Source organism: Dermacentor andersoni, chromosome 9 (genome assembly GCF_023375885.2).
Source record: "Dermacentor andersoni chromosome 9, qqDerAnde1_hic_scaffold, whole genome shotgun sequence".
Lineage (NCBI taxonomy): Eukaryota > Metazoa > Arthropoda > Arachnida > Ixodida > Ixodidae > Dermacentor > Dermacentor andersoni.
The window spans coordinates 51,541,498-51,559,687 of NC_092822.1; the positions used below are offsets into that span (position 1 = coordinate 51,541,498).

General features: G+C 46.7%; 1 protein-coding gene across 1 annotated transcript in view; it reads left to right on the top strand.

Moving 5' to 3' along the window:
* The first annotated feature begins 4,203 nt into the window (after window positions 1–4,203).
* The window catches only part of LOC126528531 (protein lifeguard 1-like), a 49,934-nt gene continuing 35,947 nt past the window's right edge, over window positions 4,204–18,190 (top strand). Inside the window, exons 1-2 of the mRNA XM_055069084.1 lie at window positions 4,204–4,324; window positions 8,645–8,828. Of these exons, the coding sequence (XP_054925059.1) occupies window positions 8,684–8,828 (145 nt within the window). The 5' untranslated portion in view covers window positions 4,204–4,324; window positions 8,645–8,683. The remainder of the gene's footprint in view (window positions 4,325–8,644; window positions 8,829–18,190) is intronic.

Below are 18,190 nucleotides of genomic sequence, written 5' to 3' on the forward strand. Positions count from 1 at the left end.
TTTGTGTCAGTGAAATTGCTCGGCAGATCTATCCCGGTGTACCCCGCTCTATGAAAACAATTGTTTATTTGCACGTAAATAAAATATAGTGTATGACACCCATTCCATGGCTTAAGTCATGTGCTTGAGTGACTAAAGACCGAAATTATTGCAAGTGCTTACTACAGAATTACTCTTTATCTTTGTTCTTGTTTTTTGAAGGAAGGACGCTCCTATAATGTACCCACGTATTCTGCACAAAACTGACTGTTCAGGAACGTTCAGGAACATTCCCTTATTTTTTTTTATTCAGAAATATCAGATGATATAGCAACTATGCATCACTCGGCCACAAAATTTTTTCGCAGACTGGCGAATACAAGGCGGCCAGTTCAACAGACGAATCCGTGGCCGGTTTCCGAAGCCCTAACTTCGCCATGCTTACACTAAAATGTGTGCCGTCATTCCAGTGTGACGTGGCTTGTTGTATCCATGAATCCCGATACCACTGTCTGCCGCCCGCGTGTTGCCTTAGCGGAGTGTGTCACCGAGTGCGCCGCACAACCATGAGTTAGTTACTTGGAGTTTAATGGCGCACAGGCTACTCAGGCCATGCTCCGCCAGGCATGGCTGGCTACAAAGTTAATGCCGGCAAAGGTTCTTTCTTAAACTGGCCGAGCTGCAGCGTTGCAGAACTCAAGGAGCTCTACGGTCAGGTAATTAATACGCGAAAAACCGTGGCACAAGTACATAAAGAGCCAATAGAGCGCAACCTTAAAAATTTAATGATCGTAGCATTGTCGAGAAAGGTCAAATTGCATCGAGCTTTCATTGTTTGTCGAGTCAGCGTACACCTGGACTCTCTTCAAGGCTGTTTTCAAACTGCTGAACTCGTGTCAACCACCAACAATGCCGTCACGTTGACCTCGCGCGTCTGTATTCAAAATTAAACACGAAGCGCGGCAAACGAGTCACGTAAGCTCACATAGAAAGAAAACAAATAGTAAACCTGGCCAATGGTCAAGGATTTGACCTAACGGTCATCGAGTGGGGAAGCCAGTTCTATTTTAACAGGAACTGACCATCGCTACTTTCATTTGGCCGCAAGTTTATCCACAATGCGTGACTCGAAACCGAGGCGCGTGTTTGTCACCCGGCAAACATTTGCTTTCTGCCGATGGTTTGCAAGCGTTATCGTATGCTTAATGTGTGCCTGCTGCGTCATGCAGCATAAATGCTTCAAACATGTGACCTATACCTCCGCCGTGCAGAGTCCTTTCACCCAGCGTGAACGAGCAGTGATAACAGCTAGAACCGTGACAGGAGTCATTTAAAAAGCTCCGTCAGGCATAAAAACTATCCTTTCGATGACGCGCACCATGAGCGCAGCGCTAATTTTTCGAGCGTCGATCGTCTCCCACGCCCCTTCACAATAAGCCACCGACACACCACCTGAGCTTTTCAACATCAGTTCCTTGTCTTCCGTAATCTCAAGTGAAGAGATAAGAGATTAAGATGGGACTAAAGGCTTCGAAGTCACCCACTCCAGGACCCTTTCGGCCTGCCAGCAAGGGTGGCGCATTCATCACGACGATCGGATTTCCCGACATCTACGACAAATTTCGCTCCCTCAGCACGAACCAGTCCATTACGGACACGAAGACCTGCACTCTGGGAGGTTACACGCTGGCCGTTCAGTGCAAGCTGACGATGGACGAGAACGGAGCTGTGACGGTGCTGTTCGTCGTGTACCTGAGAGACGGCGAGTGGGACAACCACGTGGTGTGGCCCTTTGAAAAGCAAGTCACGCTCGTCCTCGCCCACCCCAGGGACTACTCGAAGGACATCTCGTCGCCGATACTGTTGGACCAGAAAAGCATGGTGAGGAAACCGGAGCCGGGACATGGAAACCCCGGTGGTTGCAGCAGCCCGGTGCAGTGGGAGCAAATTGATTCTAGCGGCTTTATTGTCAACAAATCGGTGTACGTGAACATCGAACTCAAATAGTGCCCATAACGTTGTTCCGTTGTTTTTTTGATGAATCATCTGTTTTACTGATTAAAGCAACTGCATCCAAGGGAGATTAAATTTTGGCATTGATGTCTATACCTTCGTCTACACACCGCTAATATTCTGTATACGGCTAAATATCCGCATGATAAGTGAAATGCTCAGTGAAAAATGCTTAGTGAAAAATAATTCCCGCCATGCCCGCCGCATTCCCATAGCGCGAAATGCCAAAAACGCTCTTGTGCACTGCATTGGGTACACGTTAAAAAACGCCAGCTGGTCAAATACGCCTCTCCACCCATCACGAAAGAACAATGGGAGGAATCTCTCAAGAGCAGCAATCTCCACATTCAACTCCAGGCTGTCCAGAGGGCCCACGACATTGCGGAGGGACTTCATCTCCCGGTCCCCTTGTGGGTGGAGGCCCCGATTTGACCTTCGGGAGCCTTCGGCTTTGGCTCCCCAAGATCTCAGTCCCTCAGGTCTCAAATAAAGTTCCTGTCATGTCATGGTCAAAATACTCCGGAGCCCCCAACTGTGGCGTGCCTCATATTCAGATTGCAGTTCGGCACGTAGAACCTAATTTGCTTTAATGCATTGTCTGCGAGTAACTTACGTTTCGGAAAGTTTATGCGACCACGCATCAATTTTTTTCGGAAACCAATTTCGAATAATTACGACAAGGACATGAATAACATGTACACATTCGAAATGTTCTGAAACAGGCTAGCGCGCTGTAGCAAATTCAACAAATAATTTATACGTGCGGTGCCATCGAAGTTTTGCAGAAATTGCGGCGATATACCTGGACTCGTGCCACTAGTGGACCCAGGGCTCGCAGCTTGGCTGAAAAAAAAAAGTTGCTTTGTGCTTTACCAGACTGCAGGTCCCATGCCAACTTCCCCTCCCCATTAGGGGCAGGTCCTTCCAAGCGGCTGAAAATCCAGCAGTTGCCAAGCACCTTGCCGGGAGCGGGCTTGTACATTTTTTTTATTCTTTTTTTTTTACTGGCGGGTACTAGGTGGCCCAAATCTTCTGCCATTAACAGCAGCGGAAGATGCTCGACTGTTTCACCGAAACTGTGGCGAGGCAGGGGGTGGCCAGAGACCTTCGCAAATCTCTGTAGGTCCCCTCCCCCCTTTTCGAGATGAAAAGCAACGTAAACAAACGAGCGCCTGGTCGTGGTACGTTTCAACCATTAGAAAAAAAAAGGCAGTGTGTTTTCGGCGGCACCAGGATTCGAACCTAGTACCTCCCGCATACGAAGCGAATGCTCTACCATTTCATCACCACTTTTTCTTTTTGGTGGAATTCATTACAGTAACATGCTACACGATAAAACATGCATTCACTAATTGCGCATAGTCATAGAACACGGTGCACAATCACAGTGGCGCTGACGCTGGGCCGGTTTTAGGTACGAGGGTGCATTTCATACAGATGGCTGTGCACATAAAACATGTTTATGATGAATGTGATTTAGAACTTACTGGTACTCCATCTTGAAGAGGTGCTTATCCTTACCACCCTTCTAAAGCGGTGCCTGCATGACCTCCTAGAATTTCACCACCCCTGCGGCTGATGGGAAAGCGGTTGGAGACCCAGCTCGACAAGCAGACGGCCCCGAAAACATGGGTGAGGTTCCCAAATTATGCCAATAGCTCTAAAGAAAGAGAATCATGAGCCATTCCACTCTGTGAATGTGGAAGACCAGCGAAGCTGTTTAGCACATCACAAAGAGGTAACACACAATTTTGAACAACGATACGAACGCCTTTAATGGCTTGATCGGTAGTCATCGTGACGAAACACATTTATTTTTATACATCCGCGTTCATTCGTGTTATACATTGGTTATATACATTCGTGTTTTCATTTCGGGAGATATTGAGCCAAACAATTTGAGACCGAAATCACCGCAACGACTGGCAGTGGGCCAGTGCCGTCAACGCCTTTGCAGAGGGAGGGGCAGTATGGGAACGCTGGTATGACGAGCGGCAACGGTGCGAGCTGTGGAAGAAGACGACGACGAACGCGCGAGCAGTGGCATGAGCCGCTGCTGATGATGATAGTTATTGCTCGCACATATTTCTTGACGGACACGAAAAATACACGGAGCCCCAGTCATAAGTGGCTTCACCGTAAGGTACAATCCCTACTGCGACAGAAGCGACCACAGTGCCATATTTCCCCGGAGTGATCTTGGCATGAAATTCTGCTGTGGGTGTGTGCCATGAATGGAATTCGCGAGGAGTGAGGAAGACAAAGAGACGCCGGCTGCCTAGTCCCACTGTTCCACCAGCGGATTGCAGCGTCGGTCTACTGACTTTACCAGGTGAGGCGTTTCCGCTTTCCCTTCCTCCAGTGCAGGGTAGCAAACCAGAATCTTATCCGGTTAACCTCCCTGCATTTCCGATCCCTTTTATCTCTCACGGACGCTGGGTCCTGGCATGGTTTCGCTATGAACACGCGTCAGCCATCACTACACTCCACTCAAACAGTCTACTAGAGAGTTTGCGACCGTTTCTGGTCGAAGACTAGAGGATGTCTATGGATAGCCTAAAAACGTACGATCTTACACTTTTTACCAGCTGATATCTGCAGCTATTCCGTATGGAATCTCGAAAAAATACCCTTCGACAGTCTTGGTATCGAACCCAATCTACTTAATTGATGCACTTCAGACCAACAGTATCGTGGAACCGTTTCGCGGCATCGCCGTATTGCTCTCGTGAGAGGATTATCAAGTTTATTAAATCGCCAGTTGGATACAACCCGTTAGCGCTTCGCCACTAGATAGCTAGTCGATTTTTGCTTCAGACATAATATACTAATTGTTCAAGTCTCGCACATAAAATTATTTACGTTCCCAGCCCGCACACCACGTGGTTTTTTCAACTCTTAGGCCTTTTAGCAGATTAATGGCTCAGGTAATGATTTTAATCAATCATTTTTATGTAATGGCACAGAATAAATACATAAATGTCGATCATTGTCAGGGGAACATTCAGTGATAGAGAGTATGATCGCGACTGAACGAGGACGTAGAAACAGACACACCAGAGACAGCGCTTCACTTTCAACTATAGATTTTATTTTCACCCGCATCGATGTATATATACCGTGTGAGCGGAAACAACCGTGACAGAAAAAAGAACATTCAGTGGTGCATATCGATGAACCGTACACGTGTGCAAGTCATGGTGAAAACACATACTGCAATGGTTACAAAGATAAATCGAGGAACCATATCTCTTTCAGATAGCGACACCGAAGGCTTGCTCACGCACCTTTCCTGTAATTTCGCAATTTCGTAGGCTTCCACAATCTCCCTTGTCATCCTGCTTTGAGCCCTATAAAGAATGGCAGGAACAATCTCGGCAATGAATACCCAAATGACCCGAGATTACCCTAGTGACTTTATATCGATGCTCTTTTATTCTCTCATTGATGTCATCTGCCGGCTTGACCAACATACGTTCTTTCACACGAAAGCAATGGCATAGACAAAGTTAAGAGTGCAAGTTACAAATCGTTTGCCATGTTGAGTAGAAAATGCGCGCCTTTTGTTATTCTCTGTATTAACCTGTTTGCATAGCTTTTGAAGACGCTCAGGGGCAGAGAAAGCCACGTCCACCCCCAATTTTGCCGCCATTCTTCCCAAATTATATGAAATGCAATGAATATATGGTACCACAGCAACTTTCTTAGTTCCAGAAGTGGCACTGCTTCCATTCGATGCATTTTTACACTTCCTGCTCAAGCCCTCCGCAACAGAGGTGAGCATATGCATCGGGTAACCAGAATCTGCGAGGCGTTTGGCCTGATCTTTGAAAGTGGCTTCCACTTGTGGTCACATGATTTCGCCAGTGCCACTGCAGGAGCTAAGAAAGTTGCTGAGGTACCATACATTCATTGCATTTGTCGCATTTCATTTTAGTTTGGCCGTTGACTGTCTTATAAAGCATCACGAGATGGTGTAACTTACGGCGCTCATACAATGTTGGGAGACTAGACCTTCAACGGAGATCAGAGAGTGACTCTTGTCTTCAGAAGGCGCTAAAGGTAAACCTTAGTGTTCCTTTTTGTACTCTTTCCAGTTTATCTGTATCAGTTTTTATGTGTGCGTCCAAAACGACATGCACCATATTTAAGTAGAGGACTCACCAGTGACGTACAAGCAACTAGTTTTGCATTACTCGTACAATGTTCCAGACGTTGTCGAAGCAACCAGAGTCTTTTTGAGGCTGAGAAACTGTGTTTTAAGCACAAAATGCTCGTGGTCCATTGTCAGCGACCTTCAAATGACCTTGAGCCAAACGCCAGAGCATTCATTAGTGTCACTCAAACGAGAACATCCGGGCAAGTTGCGAGAACAAAGCGAGATCATCCGGGCAACCAGTCAAGACCGCATTACATACGCTAGCTTCTTCCTAAACAAGTTGCAACAGATATTGCTTCCGAGTTCTTCCAAATGTTTATTCACAATATCGCTCAAACTGTAACTTCTAGTACGCTGAAGTTTTATTTGTCATTTCCAATAGGCGACATTCAAAAGGCATATACACGGCACTATACACTTGATTGTCATCTTTTGGCGCTACGACAGAGTTGCCTGCGCTCTTTTCAACGCCAGCGATCCGTGAGGTCCGTGGCGCGTCTGGCAGTGTCCAAGCCGGTACCGCCCGGCCCACCGCGGATGGCTGTTTGACCGAGACGAGACTTGTAATGAGGCTCTGCCTGAGAAAGGAAACTGTTGCGTCCATATGGACCAGTGCACAGTATGGCGGGGTACGGTGTTGTGTGGTGGGGTGTGCCGTTGTAAAAGTGACCCATTTTAAGATTGTGGCTAGTATGATTTCCAACCAATCTGCTTTACCGGCAGCCATTTCATGCTTACATCTACTCTCTATTACGGGAGAGGCAGCCTTTTTTAATTATATTTACGCCTGTCGACAGGCATAACGTCGACATTGATAATTATATATGCATGCGATAGTCGATTCCTTTTTATTTCTATTTCTTCGTTACGGTCACATTGGAGCACTTAGGGATATTAAGGCTCATCCTCCAGGTGTGGCACCGGTTATAAATTGATGTTAGAGAATTGCTTAACAGCAATTGATCCTCTTTATATGCAATGGCCTGATATACGATGCACGATTCGCTTAGGAGTTTTGCAACGGCGCCCACATAGCTGAGGAATCAAAAGCAACAAGCGATTGCTTGAATACAGTAGCTTTTATACAACAGCTCGCCTTCTCCAGTCAATCCGCCATTCCATGCTCAATATTCTGTTTGTCGTCCAGTCACGTAAGCTACGCAGCATCGGGTTCAGTCAGTACTCGGAAGTGAGACCGTGAGACCGTTTAGGATCACCGAGTGCTGATGACGCCCGTCTTGTACCCGCCGCGGTATATATATATAAATATATATATATATATATATATATATATATATATATATATATATAAACGAGAAGAAAGGGGGTGCGTTCGGTTCCCACCTGCGGCAAGTTGTTTTTTCATCCACTTTAATTTCCATTATTTTATCGTTACTTTATTTCATTTATTACGGACATGCAATTACGGACATGCAATATATATATATATATATATATATATAATACTGCACCAACAATGGGGCTGCCCGGCCTTCCCAACTTGGCTGTATTATAGCGCCTTACAGCTTGCTTACGGATTGCCACACAGGCTAACCTGAATGAGCAAACCTGAATGCGCAAGTTTTCCTTGCTGTAAATTTGATGCGGATGACTCGGTAATTCGAAGCAATCCCTACTTTGTTCGAGCGGCCGGCAATGATTCTGATGGCCTTCAATATATTCGCGGTGTTAGAGAGCACAAAAAATGCAGAAGGCTATGCACATAGTTCAAGGCTGCGTTGGGCAGAAACCTCAGCTTGGCAATTATGAAGCTGGTAACGATAGTACGACGCCCAGATTGCGTACTTCTGCGAAAGTATGAACCAAGGAAGGAATCGCAGTTTAATCTGACCTGTTGGCACATGTGTGCCGATGCAGTTTCTTTCTCCGGGATTAGGGTAGAGCATCATGGGGGCGAGAAGAGGGTGCAGACAAGGAAGGTTGTAGATATACACGGAACGGGTCCTGCTGCCTGGGAGTTCGGGGGGCCCCCGTTGCGTATTGCATGCTTTCCGTCCTGCTTTTTGCCGGGAAAAGCTTGTTGCCACTATACAATAGTGACGCGTTATGGTGACCACACGTCACTAAGACGTCAACGGCTTTTCGTATGCTCCGAAATCACATTGCAGCATCATTTCCCTGAATCTCACGTCGGCGAATTGGTGTGCGAATCCAAACGTGGTCACCGGGTCCGTATTACACAAAGCGTCGTCAAAGATGGTAGTGTTGAGTACTCGGTCGCATGCTCATTTGTGATGCGCCAGTCGTCAAGTTGTCAAGCTTCTTCGGTGCGGGAGTTCGGCGAGAACGTTCGGCTAAGTCCCGATACGTGACGACACCTCTTGCGCCAAGCGCTATCAATGTAGTTCCTAGCTGGCGAAAAACAACCACTGGAAAAAAAAGAAATGCATGCGCGCGATGGAGTGCTCTTTTTCGTTACCGTATAGTCATGGTACAAAATGACGTCTTCTGTTTTGCCCGCGTACATTACAGATTCGTCGCCTGGGACGCTTCTCTAAATTTTGTATCAAGATGAGACAGCCCGCCCCCGCCTACGGCCGCGCACCTGGCCCCGGCTTCGTCCAGAGTATGGGGAGGCCATCTGATGTCGAGATGGGCATACCTCCCGCCGAGCCCCCCATGGAAAACCCCTTCGCCGACAAGTACGTGCGAATGGGTGAGTTCGTGAACATCACTCCTCTTACAAGTCGTTCTTAGTTCCACGTACAGCCGAAGACTTTCCGTAGGCGGAACGTTGGTGGGCGAGAAGTGCTCTCGAAAACGTTCGGCCCTCGTCTTCCGGACGCAGCACCCATTTGCCGATCGCGCTTGTCCACATGCAGCAAGCGGACAGGCGATGCGCCTAATAGGTGCGTGTCTACAAGATGTTGCGCAAAATAAGAATCACAGATATACCGGACGATGAGCAAAACGAGAACAAGGCGAAAGCAGGAGCCAACGTTTTGACAAGTGGACTTGTCTTCTTCCGCCTTGAAGAAGACAAGTCCACTTGTCGAAACGTTGGCTTGTGCTTTCGCCTTGTTCTCGTTTTGCTCATCGGCTTCAATTTCCATCTCCCGCCTTCCCCGTGTTTTCCCTAGATAGACCGAAGTACTTTGTCATACCGCTGGATCTCTCGAACTAAAATTTTGAGCATTTCGTGACATTTCGTGGTGGATTGATTGCAACGCGGCATTTGGGTTCCTTGCTTGCCTGTTTCGCGACAATAATTAAGAAAAGGTACTTGTGGCGATGCCAAACGGGGAGTGTGGAATTGCCACAGGCATTTGAGCGCACACTCCTGCTTATTATTCTTTAACGGGACCCAAGGCCACTCTTGGTGGCGGCAGAGAGCCCCTTTGCATGTACACGAACCAACAGCAAAGGGACGGCGCTCTGCGCTCCTCTGTGACGCCTGCATGACCATAACGTTCCTGCATACCACCAGCACTTACTGCTACCGTGCCGACCCCCGCAGGGGCGCCTGCGTCAGCAGGCGTTTGGTGTGCTGCGACACCACGGACCCGAGCCCACGAGGGTTGGGCCCTCCCGCGTGTAGCCGTGCGTGGCTTAGCCGTGTCCGGAGAAAGGGGGATCCTGGGGGTTGAGCCGATGCCGGATGTTCGGACCTTTAAGGCCCCCCGGCGGAGGCAACACACCTCTTTGGCCTCTGCTTCACGTAGACGGCACCCCCGGACTGACCCACCCGGGGGAAACCGGTAGTTGCCTTTTCCTGTCTCTCTCTCCCTCCAGCCTTCGTCTTTCTCTCACTTTTCATCTTTCCTGTCCTCTCCTAGCTTCCGCTTGCTTCTAATTTTTCCAGGCAGCAAGGGTTAACCTTGTGTGAATAGCCAACATAGGTTATTTCATATTTGGTTATAGTGGTAATGTACAGCTGGCGTTTGCAGGCCGTGTTTCACAGGTCCTGCAGCGTCCCCTTGTAGGACTCCACGGTGGGTGGCTGGCGTACTGCCGAAATCTCACATATCTTTATGGATAGCTCCTTTCCTTCACTCCCTGATGCCCTCAGAAAAGAGGGCGCACCGATGAAGTGTTTCAGTTTTCCGGACGCCAAGTCCACAACTTCCCACGTTTCCATGTAGTTCACTCGGAAAAACCCAGCAAACCAGTGCGCACCATTTCACCGTTCCTTGTATAAAAGACTTTGATTGATGTTTTTGGAGCCGGTTATAAAGCGACCAGGATGGCAAGCGGTGATCTCCTCCTGGAGCTCCGCGATAAGAAGCAATACGAGAAACTGCCGAAACTAGTGTCAATTGGGGAGACCCAACTAACAGTAACCCCGCACCGTACTATGAACACCACCCGCGGCGTTGTGTCGGACGATGACTTGCTGGAGCTCACTGAGGCTCAACTCTTGGAGGGCTTCAGTGAACAGAATGTAATCAATGTCAAAAGTATTAAGATTAGGCGAGATGGCAAAGAAATCCAAACCAAGTACTTGATAATCACCTTTGGATCAAGTGTCCTGCCCGAGTCAATCGAAGCAGGGTAAATCAAGCTCCGTATTAGGCCATATGTGCCCAATCCGCTCAGATGTTTCAAATGCCAAAGTTTCGGCCACAGTTCGCAAAGCTGCCGAGGCCGTCAAACCTATGCGAAGTGCAATGCCCATGAACATACTTCTGAAGCTTGCGAGAACACTCTTCATTGTTTAAACTGTGAAGGGGAGCACGCCGGATACTCGCGGTCGTGCCCACCCTGGAAAAAGGAAAAAGAAATTGTGACGATAAAAGTAAAGGAAAACATAAGTTTCAAGGAAGCACGCAGGTGGTTTTCATACCTACCCAAAAAAACCTTTGCCGATGTGACGCGTCAGGGGGCAGCGACACAACGGCTTCCGGCGGCTGGCCGACCCACAACCAATGAGTCGGCAGTTACGCCATCTGCCCCCGCGGCGGTTGCAGCTAGCGCTGCTCCGTCAACCCAGAAGAAGGGACCATCGACCCCGAAGGTGGGCGCAGCCAAGGCTGCCTCAACCTCCGAGGCCCCTTCCAGCGCTGGCAACAGCCGGCGTAGCCCAATCCCACAGGCAGCCCCATCGACATCCGGGCTGGTGGGCGCAGGGGCCTTGCCCTCCGAGGCGAGGCTCTCTCAGGAAACTTCTCGCAAGAGCGCGTGTCCTGCGCCTCACAAGAGGCAATGGACGCTACACCTATCCTCACGGCGCACCAAGCGCCTAAGGGGCGGCGAGGTTCCCTCGAACGCTCCAAAAAGAGCAAACTCCCCGTTACAGGGCATGGAAAGAGCTCTGCAATCTAAGGCATCACTTCTATTTCCGTATACACAGCACCAATTTACTTTAAATATGGATACACAAATCAATGTAACGTCGGAGGTCAACTTAGAAACCTTGATGACGTGCAAGAACTCATCCACAAACACAATCCAAAAGTGCTGTGTTTGCAGGAAACACACTTAAAATCCAAACACACCAACTTTCGCTGAAAGTATGTTACGTTTCGCAAAGATCGCGATGATGCCGTCGCATCATCGGGTGGTGTTGCCATTGTCGCTCATAAAAGTATAGCGTGTCAACATTCACAGCTACAAACGCCCCTTGAAGCAGTGGTGGTTCGAGTTGTCCTACTAAACAAACTCATCAGCATTTGCTCGCTTTTCTTACCCCCGAATTGCCAACTAAACAAACATGAATTTCCGTCCTTGATAGATCAATTGCCAGAACCTTATGTTGTTCTTGGTGATTTCAATGCACGCAGCAGCCTCTAGGGAGACTCTCGTATAGATGCGCGAGGTTGTCTCGTTGAACAGTTCCTTTTTTCTACTGGTGCGTGCCTGTTGAATAAGAAGCAACCCACATATTACTGTCTTGCAAGCAGAACCTTCTCTTCAATTGATATTAGCATAGCTTCCCAGTCTATACTGCCTGAACTTGAATGGGAAGTTACTATAGCAATCCTTGCGGGAGCGATTACTTCCCCATACTGCTTATCATCATCAGCCTGGTTATGCCCACTGCAGGGCAAAGGTCTCTCCCATACTTCTCCAACTACTCCGGTCATGTACTAATTGTGGCCATGTTGTCCCTGCAAACTTCTTAATCTCATCCGCCCACCTAACTTTCTGCCGCCCTCTGCTACGCTTTCCTTCCCTTGGAATCCATTCCGTAACTCTTTATGACCATCGGTTATCTTCCCTCCTCATTACGTGTCCTGCCAATGCCCATTTCATTTTCTTGATTTCAACTAAGATATCATTTACTCGCGTTTGTTCCCTCACCCAATCTGCTCTCTTCTTATCCCTTAACGTTACACCTATCATTTTTCTTTCCATAGCTCGTTGCGTCGTCCTCAATTTAAGTAGGACGCTTTTCGTAAGCCTCCAGGTTTAATGAGAGCAGCATTCCGGGCAAGTTGGTAATCCATTGCTTAAATGATATTGCGCGACATAAAAAACGACACGGACGTGAGAGAAGACGACACACGTCCGTGTCGTTTTTTATGTCGCGCAATATCATTTAAGCAATGGATTACCAACTTGCCCGGAATTGGTGTGTAGTCTTCTCTCACGTCCGTGTCGTTTTTTATGTCGCGCAATATCATTTAACCTCCAGGTTTCTGCCCCGTACGTGAGTACTGGTAAGACACAGCTGTTATAAACTTATACTTATAAACTCATACTTAAACCCATACTGCTAAGATCACCTAAACAAAAAGAATATCCACCACAGGCTCCTAGGTGGAAGATTGATGCAGCTGATTGGGAGAAATTTCGAACTCCTACTAGTATCTCATGGCCTGACATGTCTTCGTTACGAATTGACGCTGCACTGGAGTATTTTACAGAGTTCATGATAGATGCCGCATCTAAATGCATATCTGAAATGGCTTGGCTTGCAAACGGCGTGTTCCGTGGTGGAACGAGGACTGTAGAATCGCTCGTAGGAAACAGAACAAAGCGTGCGAATTGCTACGCGCTTCTCCCACTGCAGAGGATCTTGTCAACATTAAGAAAGTAAAGTCCCAAGGCAGGAGAACCCGCCGACAGGCCTGAAGAGGGAGTTGGCAAAAGCTTTTATCGAGTATCAACTCGTACACAAATGAGGCCAAAGTCTGGAACAGGGTTAATAGGATAAGAAGGCGACAAGCATATTCACTCCCTTTGGTAAACACACAAGGCGATACCCTGCAAGATCAGGCAGACTCACTTGGAGAGCACTTTGAGAGCGTGTCGAGCTCAACCCGTTATTCTCAATCCTTTCTCATATATAAACAAATAAAAGAATGCAAGCGAATCATACGAAAATCCAGACAGAATGAACCCTATAACCGGCCTTTCAGTACTTCCGAGTTGAGAGCTGCCTTGAACACATGCAAAAGCACTGCACCGGGACCTGACAGAGTCATGTATGACATGATCAGAAACTTACATACTGACACACAAGTTACACTACTCACACTTTTCAACACTATTTGGGCTGCGGGATACCTCCCATCTACATGGAAAGAAGCGATTGTGCTCCTTGTTCTGAAGCAGGGAAAAGACCCTACCTTGGCAGCAAGTTATCGTCCGATAGCTCTTACAAATTGTCAGTGTAACGTTTTTGAAAAAATGAATAATCGCAGACTCGTACATTTCCTTGAACTCAACAATATGCTCGATCCCTGTCAGTATGGCTTTAGACAAAGGCGGTCGACAACCGATCATCTTGTGCGCATTGAAGGATATATCCGCGATGCATTTGTACACAAAGAGTATTTCCTCTCGATATTCCTCGATATGGAGAAGGCATATGATGCAACATGGCGTTACGGTATCTTGCGAGACTTGTCGGGAATGGGCATCTGTGGAAATATGTTGAAAATAATTGAAAGCTACCTGTCCAATCGTACTTTCCTTGTAAAAGTCGGCAATGCACTGTCACGTCCTTTTACGCAGGAAACTGGTGTACCCCAGGGAGACGTGATTAGCTGCACTCTTTTTATCGTTAAGATGAACACACTACGGTGCTTCACCACCGGCCATTTTTTATTCCGTATACGTAGACGATATACGAATAGGCTTCAAATCCTGCAACCTCACAGTATGCGAAAGACAGGTACAGCAGGGCTTAAACAAGGTGTCCAAATGGGCAGACCAAAATGGATTTAAAGTCAACCCCCACAAAAGTTCTTGTGTTCTCTTCATAAGAAAGAGAGGCCTGGTCCCAGATCCTTGGGTAGAACTGGGCAGACAACAAATTCCTGTGAACAAAGAGCACAAAATTTCTTAGGGTTATACTTGACTCCAGGCTTACTTTCAATCCTCACATAAAATATCTTAAAGAAAAATGTCATAGAACAATGAACATACTTAAAATCCTATGCCACACAACGTGGGGTAGCGACAGACAGTGTTTATTGAATATTTACAGGAGCTTAGTTCGATCACGACTGGACTATGGTACCATGGTTTATCACTCTGCCGCACCGAGCGCACTAAAGATGTTAGACCCCGTTCATCATCGGGGTATCCGCCTGGCCGCTGGCGCCTTCAGAACACGCCCTGTCGAAAGTCTATACGTAGAGTCAGATGAGTGATCACTTCATTTTCAGAGAACGTACATCAGCTTTACCCATTTTCTTAAAGTTCGCTCAAATAAGGAACATCCGTGTTTCACAACCGCTAATGACTTGACATTTGAAACACTGTTTCGTAATAGACCCTCCATGAGAGCACCTTTGTTACTGCGTGTAAGAGCGAAGAAATGGATCCCCCAATTCTCGAACATCGTTTAATGCCTCCAGCTAAGCCATTACCACCCTGGGAGTGGCAGGTGATAGACTGTGACGTGTCCCTTGGAGAGGTCACAAAGCACGCACCTGACCTTGAAATCGCTATGCATTTCCGTGAACTTCAATCGAAGTACTCGTGCTCAGAATTCTACACAGACGCGTCAAAATCACATTCTGGCGTATCTTTTGCTGCTGTTGGTCCCTCATTTTCTGAATCTGACGTATTGAGTCCCTTAACAAGTATCTTCACTGCAGAAGCCTATGCAGTACTGTCTACAGTAAAACATATAAATAAATTAAAACTCGATTGAGCAATAGTATTTACAGACTCGTTATGTCTTGTAAAAGCGTTAATTTTTTCACAAAAACATACAAATCCTGTCTTCAATGAACTCTACTCTCTCTTATGCAATATATCTATCACATAAACATGTAGTAATATGCTGGGTGCCTGGCCATAGCAGCATCGAGAGTAATGTACTAGCTGATAAAATGGTCACATCACTGACATCACTAACCACCTTTCCTGCGGCTGCTGTCCCTGTCATAGCTCTGAAGCCTTTTTTAAGAAAGAAACTGCGACAACACTGGCGACGCATGTGGAACGCAGAAACAAACAATAAACTGCAGGTTATAAAGCCACAGTTAGGTTTTTCGCCCTCCCCAACAAAATCTCAGCGAACAGATGTCCTACTCTGTCGCCTCAGAATAGGGCACACATTTGGTAACCACAATTTTCTGCTTACTGGAAATGAACCGCCAAACTGTAGTCGATGTGGTGAGAGGCTGACCGTCCTCCACGTCCTCTTGGAGTGTCGGAAAACCGAATCTGAAAGATAGAAACATATTCCTCTTGCATATCATTATTGCGTCCCTTTCCACCCAGCTATGTTTCTTGGTAAAGAACCGGTTTTTAACACCAAAGCAGTCCTAAATTATTTAAATTATGTCGTCCTACATGTTATCAGCTCATTAAATTCGTAGCGCATTCTCTTTCCAGAGGATGCCGCTGTGACAGTTGATTTGTACAGCGCATGCCGCCACGCCCTTGTGTCTCAAGGGCTCTTACGAGGCAGTGGTGCTCTAGGGAATTTTAGCATCTTACATATTTTTATATCGTATCGTTATTTAGCAATGCACCTTAATGCTCATAGTACACGTCATTGGTCATCGCCATAATCTTATTATGCGTACATTTTACACAATTTACAGCGACTATTTTTAGACCCCTTTACAGCCACGTCACACCAACTTCATAGAACCCATCACTCCACCGCGAAATCATTAACCCTTGCGTGGCGCTCTTTGGCCATACCTGGCCCTTGCGCCAATAAAAACCACACATTCATTCATGCTACCATGCCGGCCGCCTTCCAGCTTAGAGTGTGCTAGCCAATCCATGCCAAGTCCGTCCCAGCCCGTAAGCTAGCTTCTTCTGCCGTCGTCGAGCTTTGAGCGCGTTAACTGTTCCACGTTAGATGCCTCCATCTGGCGTAGATCACCTCATGCACGCAAAGTAGGGATGTAGACGGTCCTGTAACGGTAGAGGGATAGAGGTCGTAAACGAAAGCGAAAGGTCGCTATTGAAGATGCACTGTCGAGTAATCTATGTTCACTTCCATTGGTATAAGCCCCTCTAGAATGTCCCAAAACATCCACTGTTATCTTGGTGGGAACATTGATAACTCCGAAAACAAGTGTATGTTCAAAAGATGAGTCGCGAAGGCTCCTTGAAGTTCGGTCATGACGTCACATATATTCATAGCGTCTGCTCAAGCCTGCATAATTTCCTATACATAAAGATCGACAAGGCCGCATCCTAAAGGAGTGAATAATTGGGCCGTTGCCACGACGACCCAACTACAAGAATGTAGTTCGATGTTCGTGTCTTCACGGCGACGTAACAGAGATGAGGTTTCGGTACAAAGTAAAAAAAAAACGTTTTGCCTTTATTTTCCATTTCAGTGTGCTAAATCCGGCCATAAAATTAAAGAACACGAACATTTCAGAGAATATCTTCTCGGATTAAAATGATTTTGTCTTGGTGTGGATAGTGTGTTCATACTTCCAAGGCTGCATTTTAATCGTGATAACACACTTGGCCACGATATTCTTCACTCTCGCCAAGCGGCGAATCACGGCAGCGACCGATGCTTGTGCACGTCCCGCTTGAAGACGCAATGTCAATCACAGGTGCGTGGAAAGTCTGTGCCAGATAACGTACGAGACAAAGCGGTAAGTTTTGCAGATAACCTTCAACAAAGTTGCGGACATAAAATTTTGCGCGGTAGTTTTCTGGGCAATAGCCAATTTAAATTAATACATAATTGCTTAATGATGGACACAAGAGACATGTCGTGGCAGAGCTGAATTGATACACTGCTCAATGCATAGCCATTCGCTATTTAAGGCATTCCCATTAATTTTTTTTTTACTAATAGCCACAAGAAACGTGCTGCGAAATTCATTTATGTGCCATATAACTGTTTTTTTCGGCGCACTTCTTTTTCTCCAGAGCGAGAAGATAATTACCGGTAGGGCAGTGTGCGATATGTTTGACTGTGGATCTCGAGTTCAAGGTTCTCGAAATTTGGGCAAGCCGCATAGTTTCTACCAAGGGAGGTTATACGTTCAGCACTGGCTGGCTTAAACTATGCAAGGCCAAGATTATTTCTAAAATTGATTACTTAGGCTCTATATAGCGAATTTGCATACTTAAGATTGTGTTGGTTATCGCACAAACTGTGATGTCCACCACTGGTTATATAGCTTGGTCAGTAAACATTACCCTAATGTCTCAAATTCTCGATAATATCGAGCTGTAGACCGTCTCAAAAACCATTGTTATATTTCACTCCTTCCTTCCATCCTGTTTACGCGCTATGCAGCACAGTCAGTCCGATTCGCAAGTCCGGGCCAACATGTACGGAACAGCACAAGTTATATTTGGACATAGGCTGTAGCTTTATTCAGATGCACGGACTCGAATCTCCAGCATTTGTACCATAACTTCTTTCGTTCTAATTCCTATCATTATTTGCGCCGAGTTAAGGAAGGTGATGACTCTCCAGGAATTTGCCTGGAACCTTTGCTACAAAACTGTGCTTTCGCTACAAAATGTTAGAACACATTATCGCGTCCCACATCTACTCTCATCTTGAAGACAGCAATTTTTCTTACCCGCAACAGCGCCGTTTCCAAAAACGATTTCCTTGTGAAAGCCAACTAATGGAACTCAAATCAGACTTCCACGTTGACATGAACAATAATAAACAAATTGACT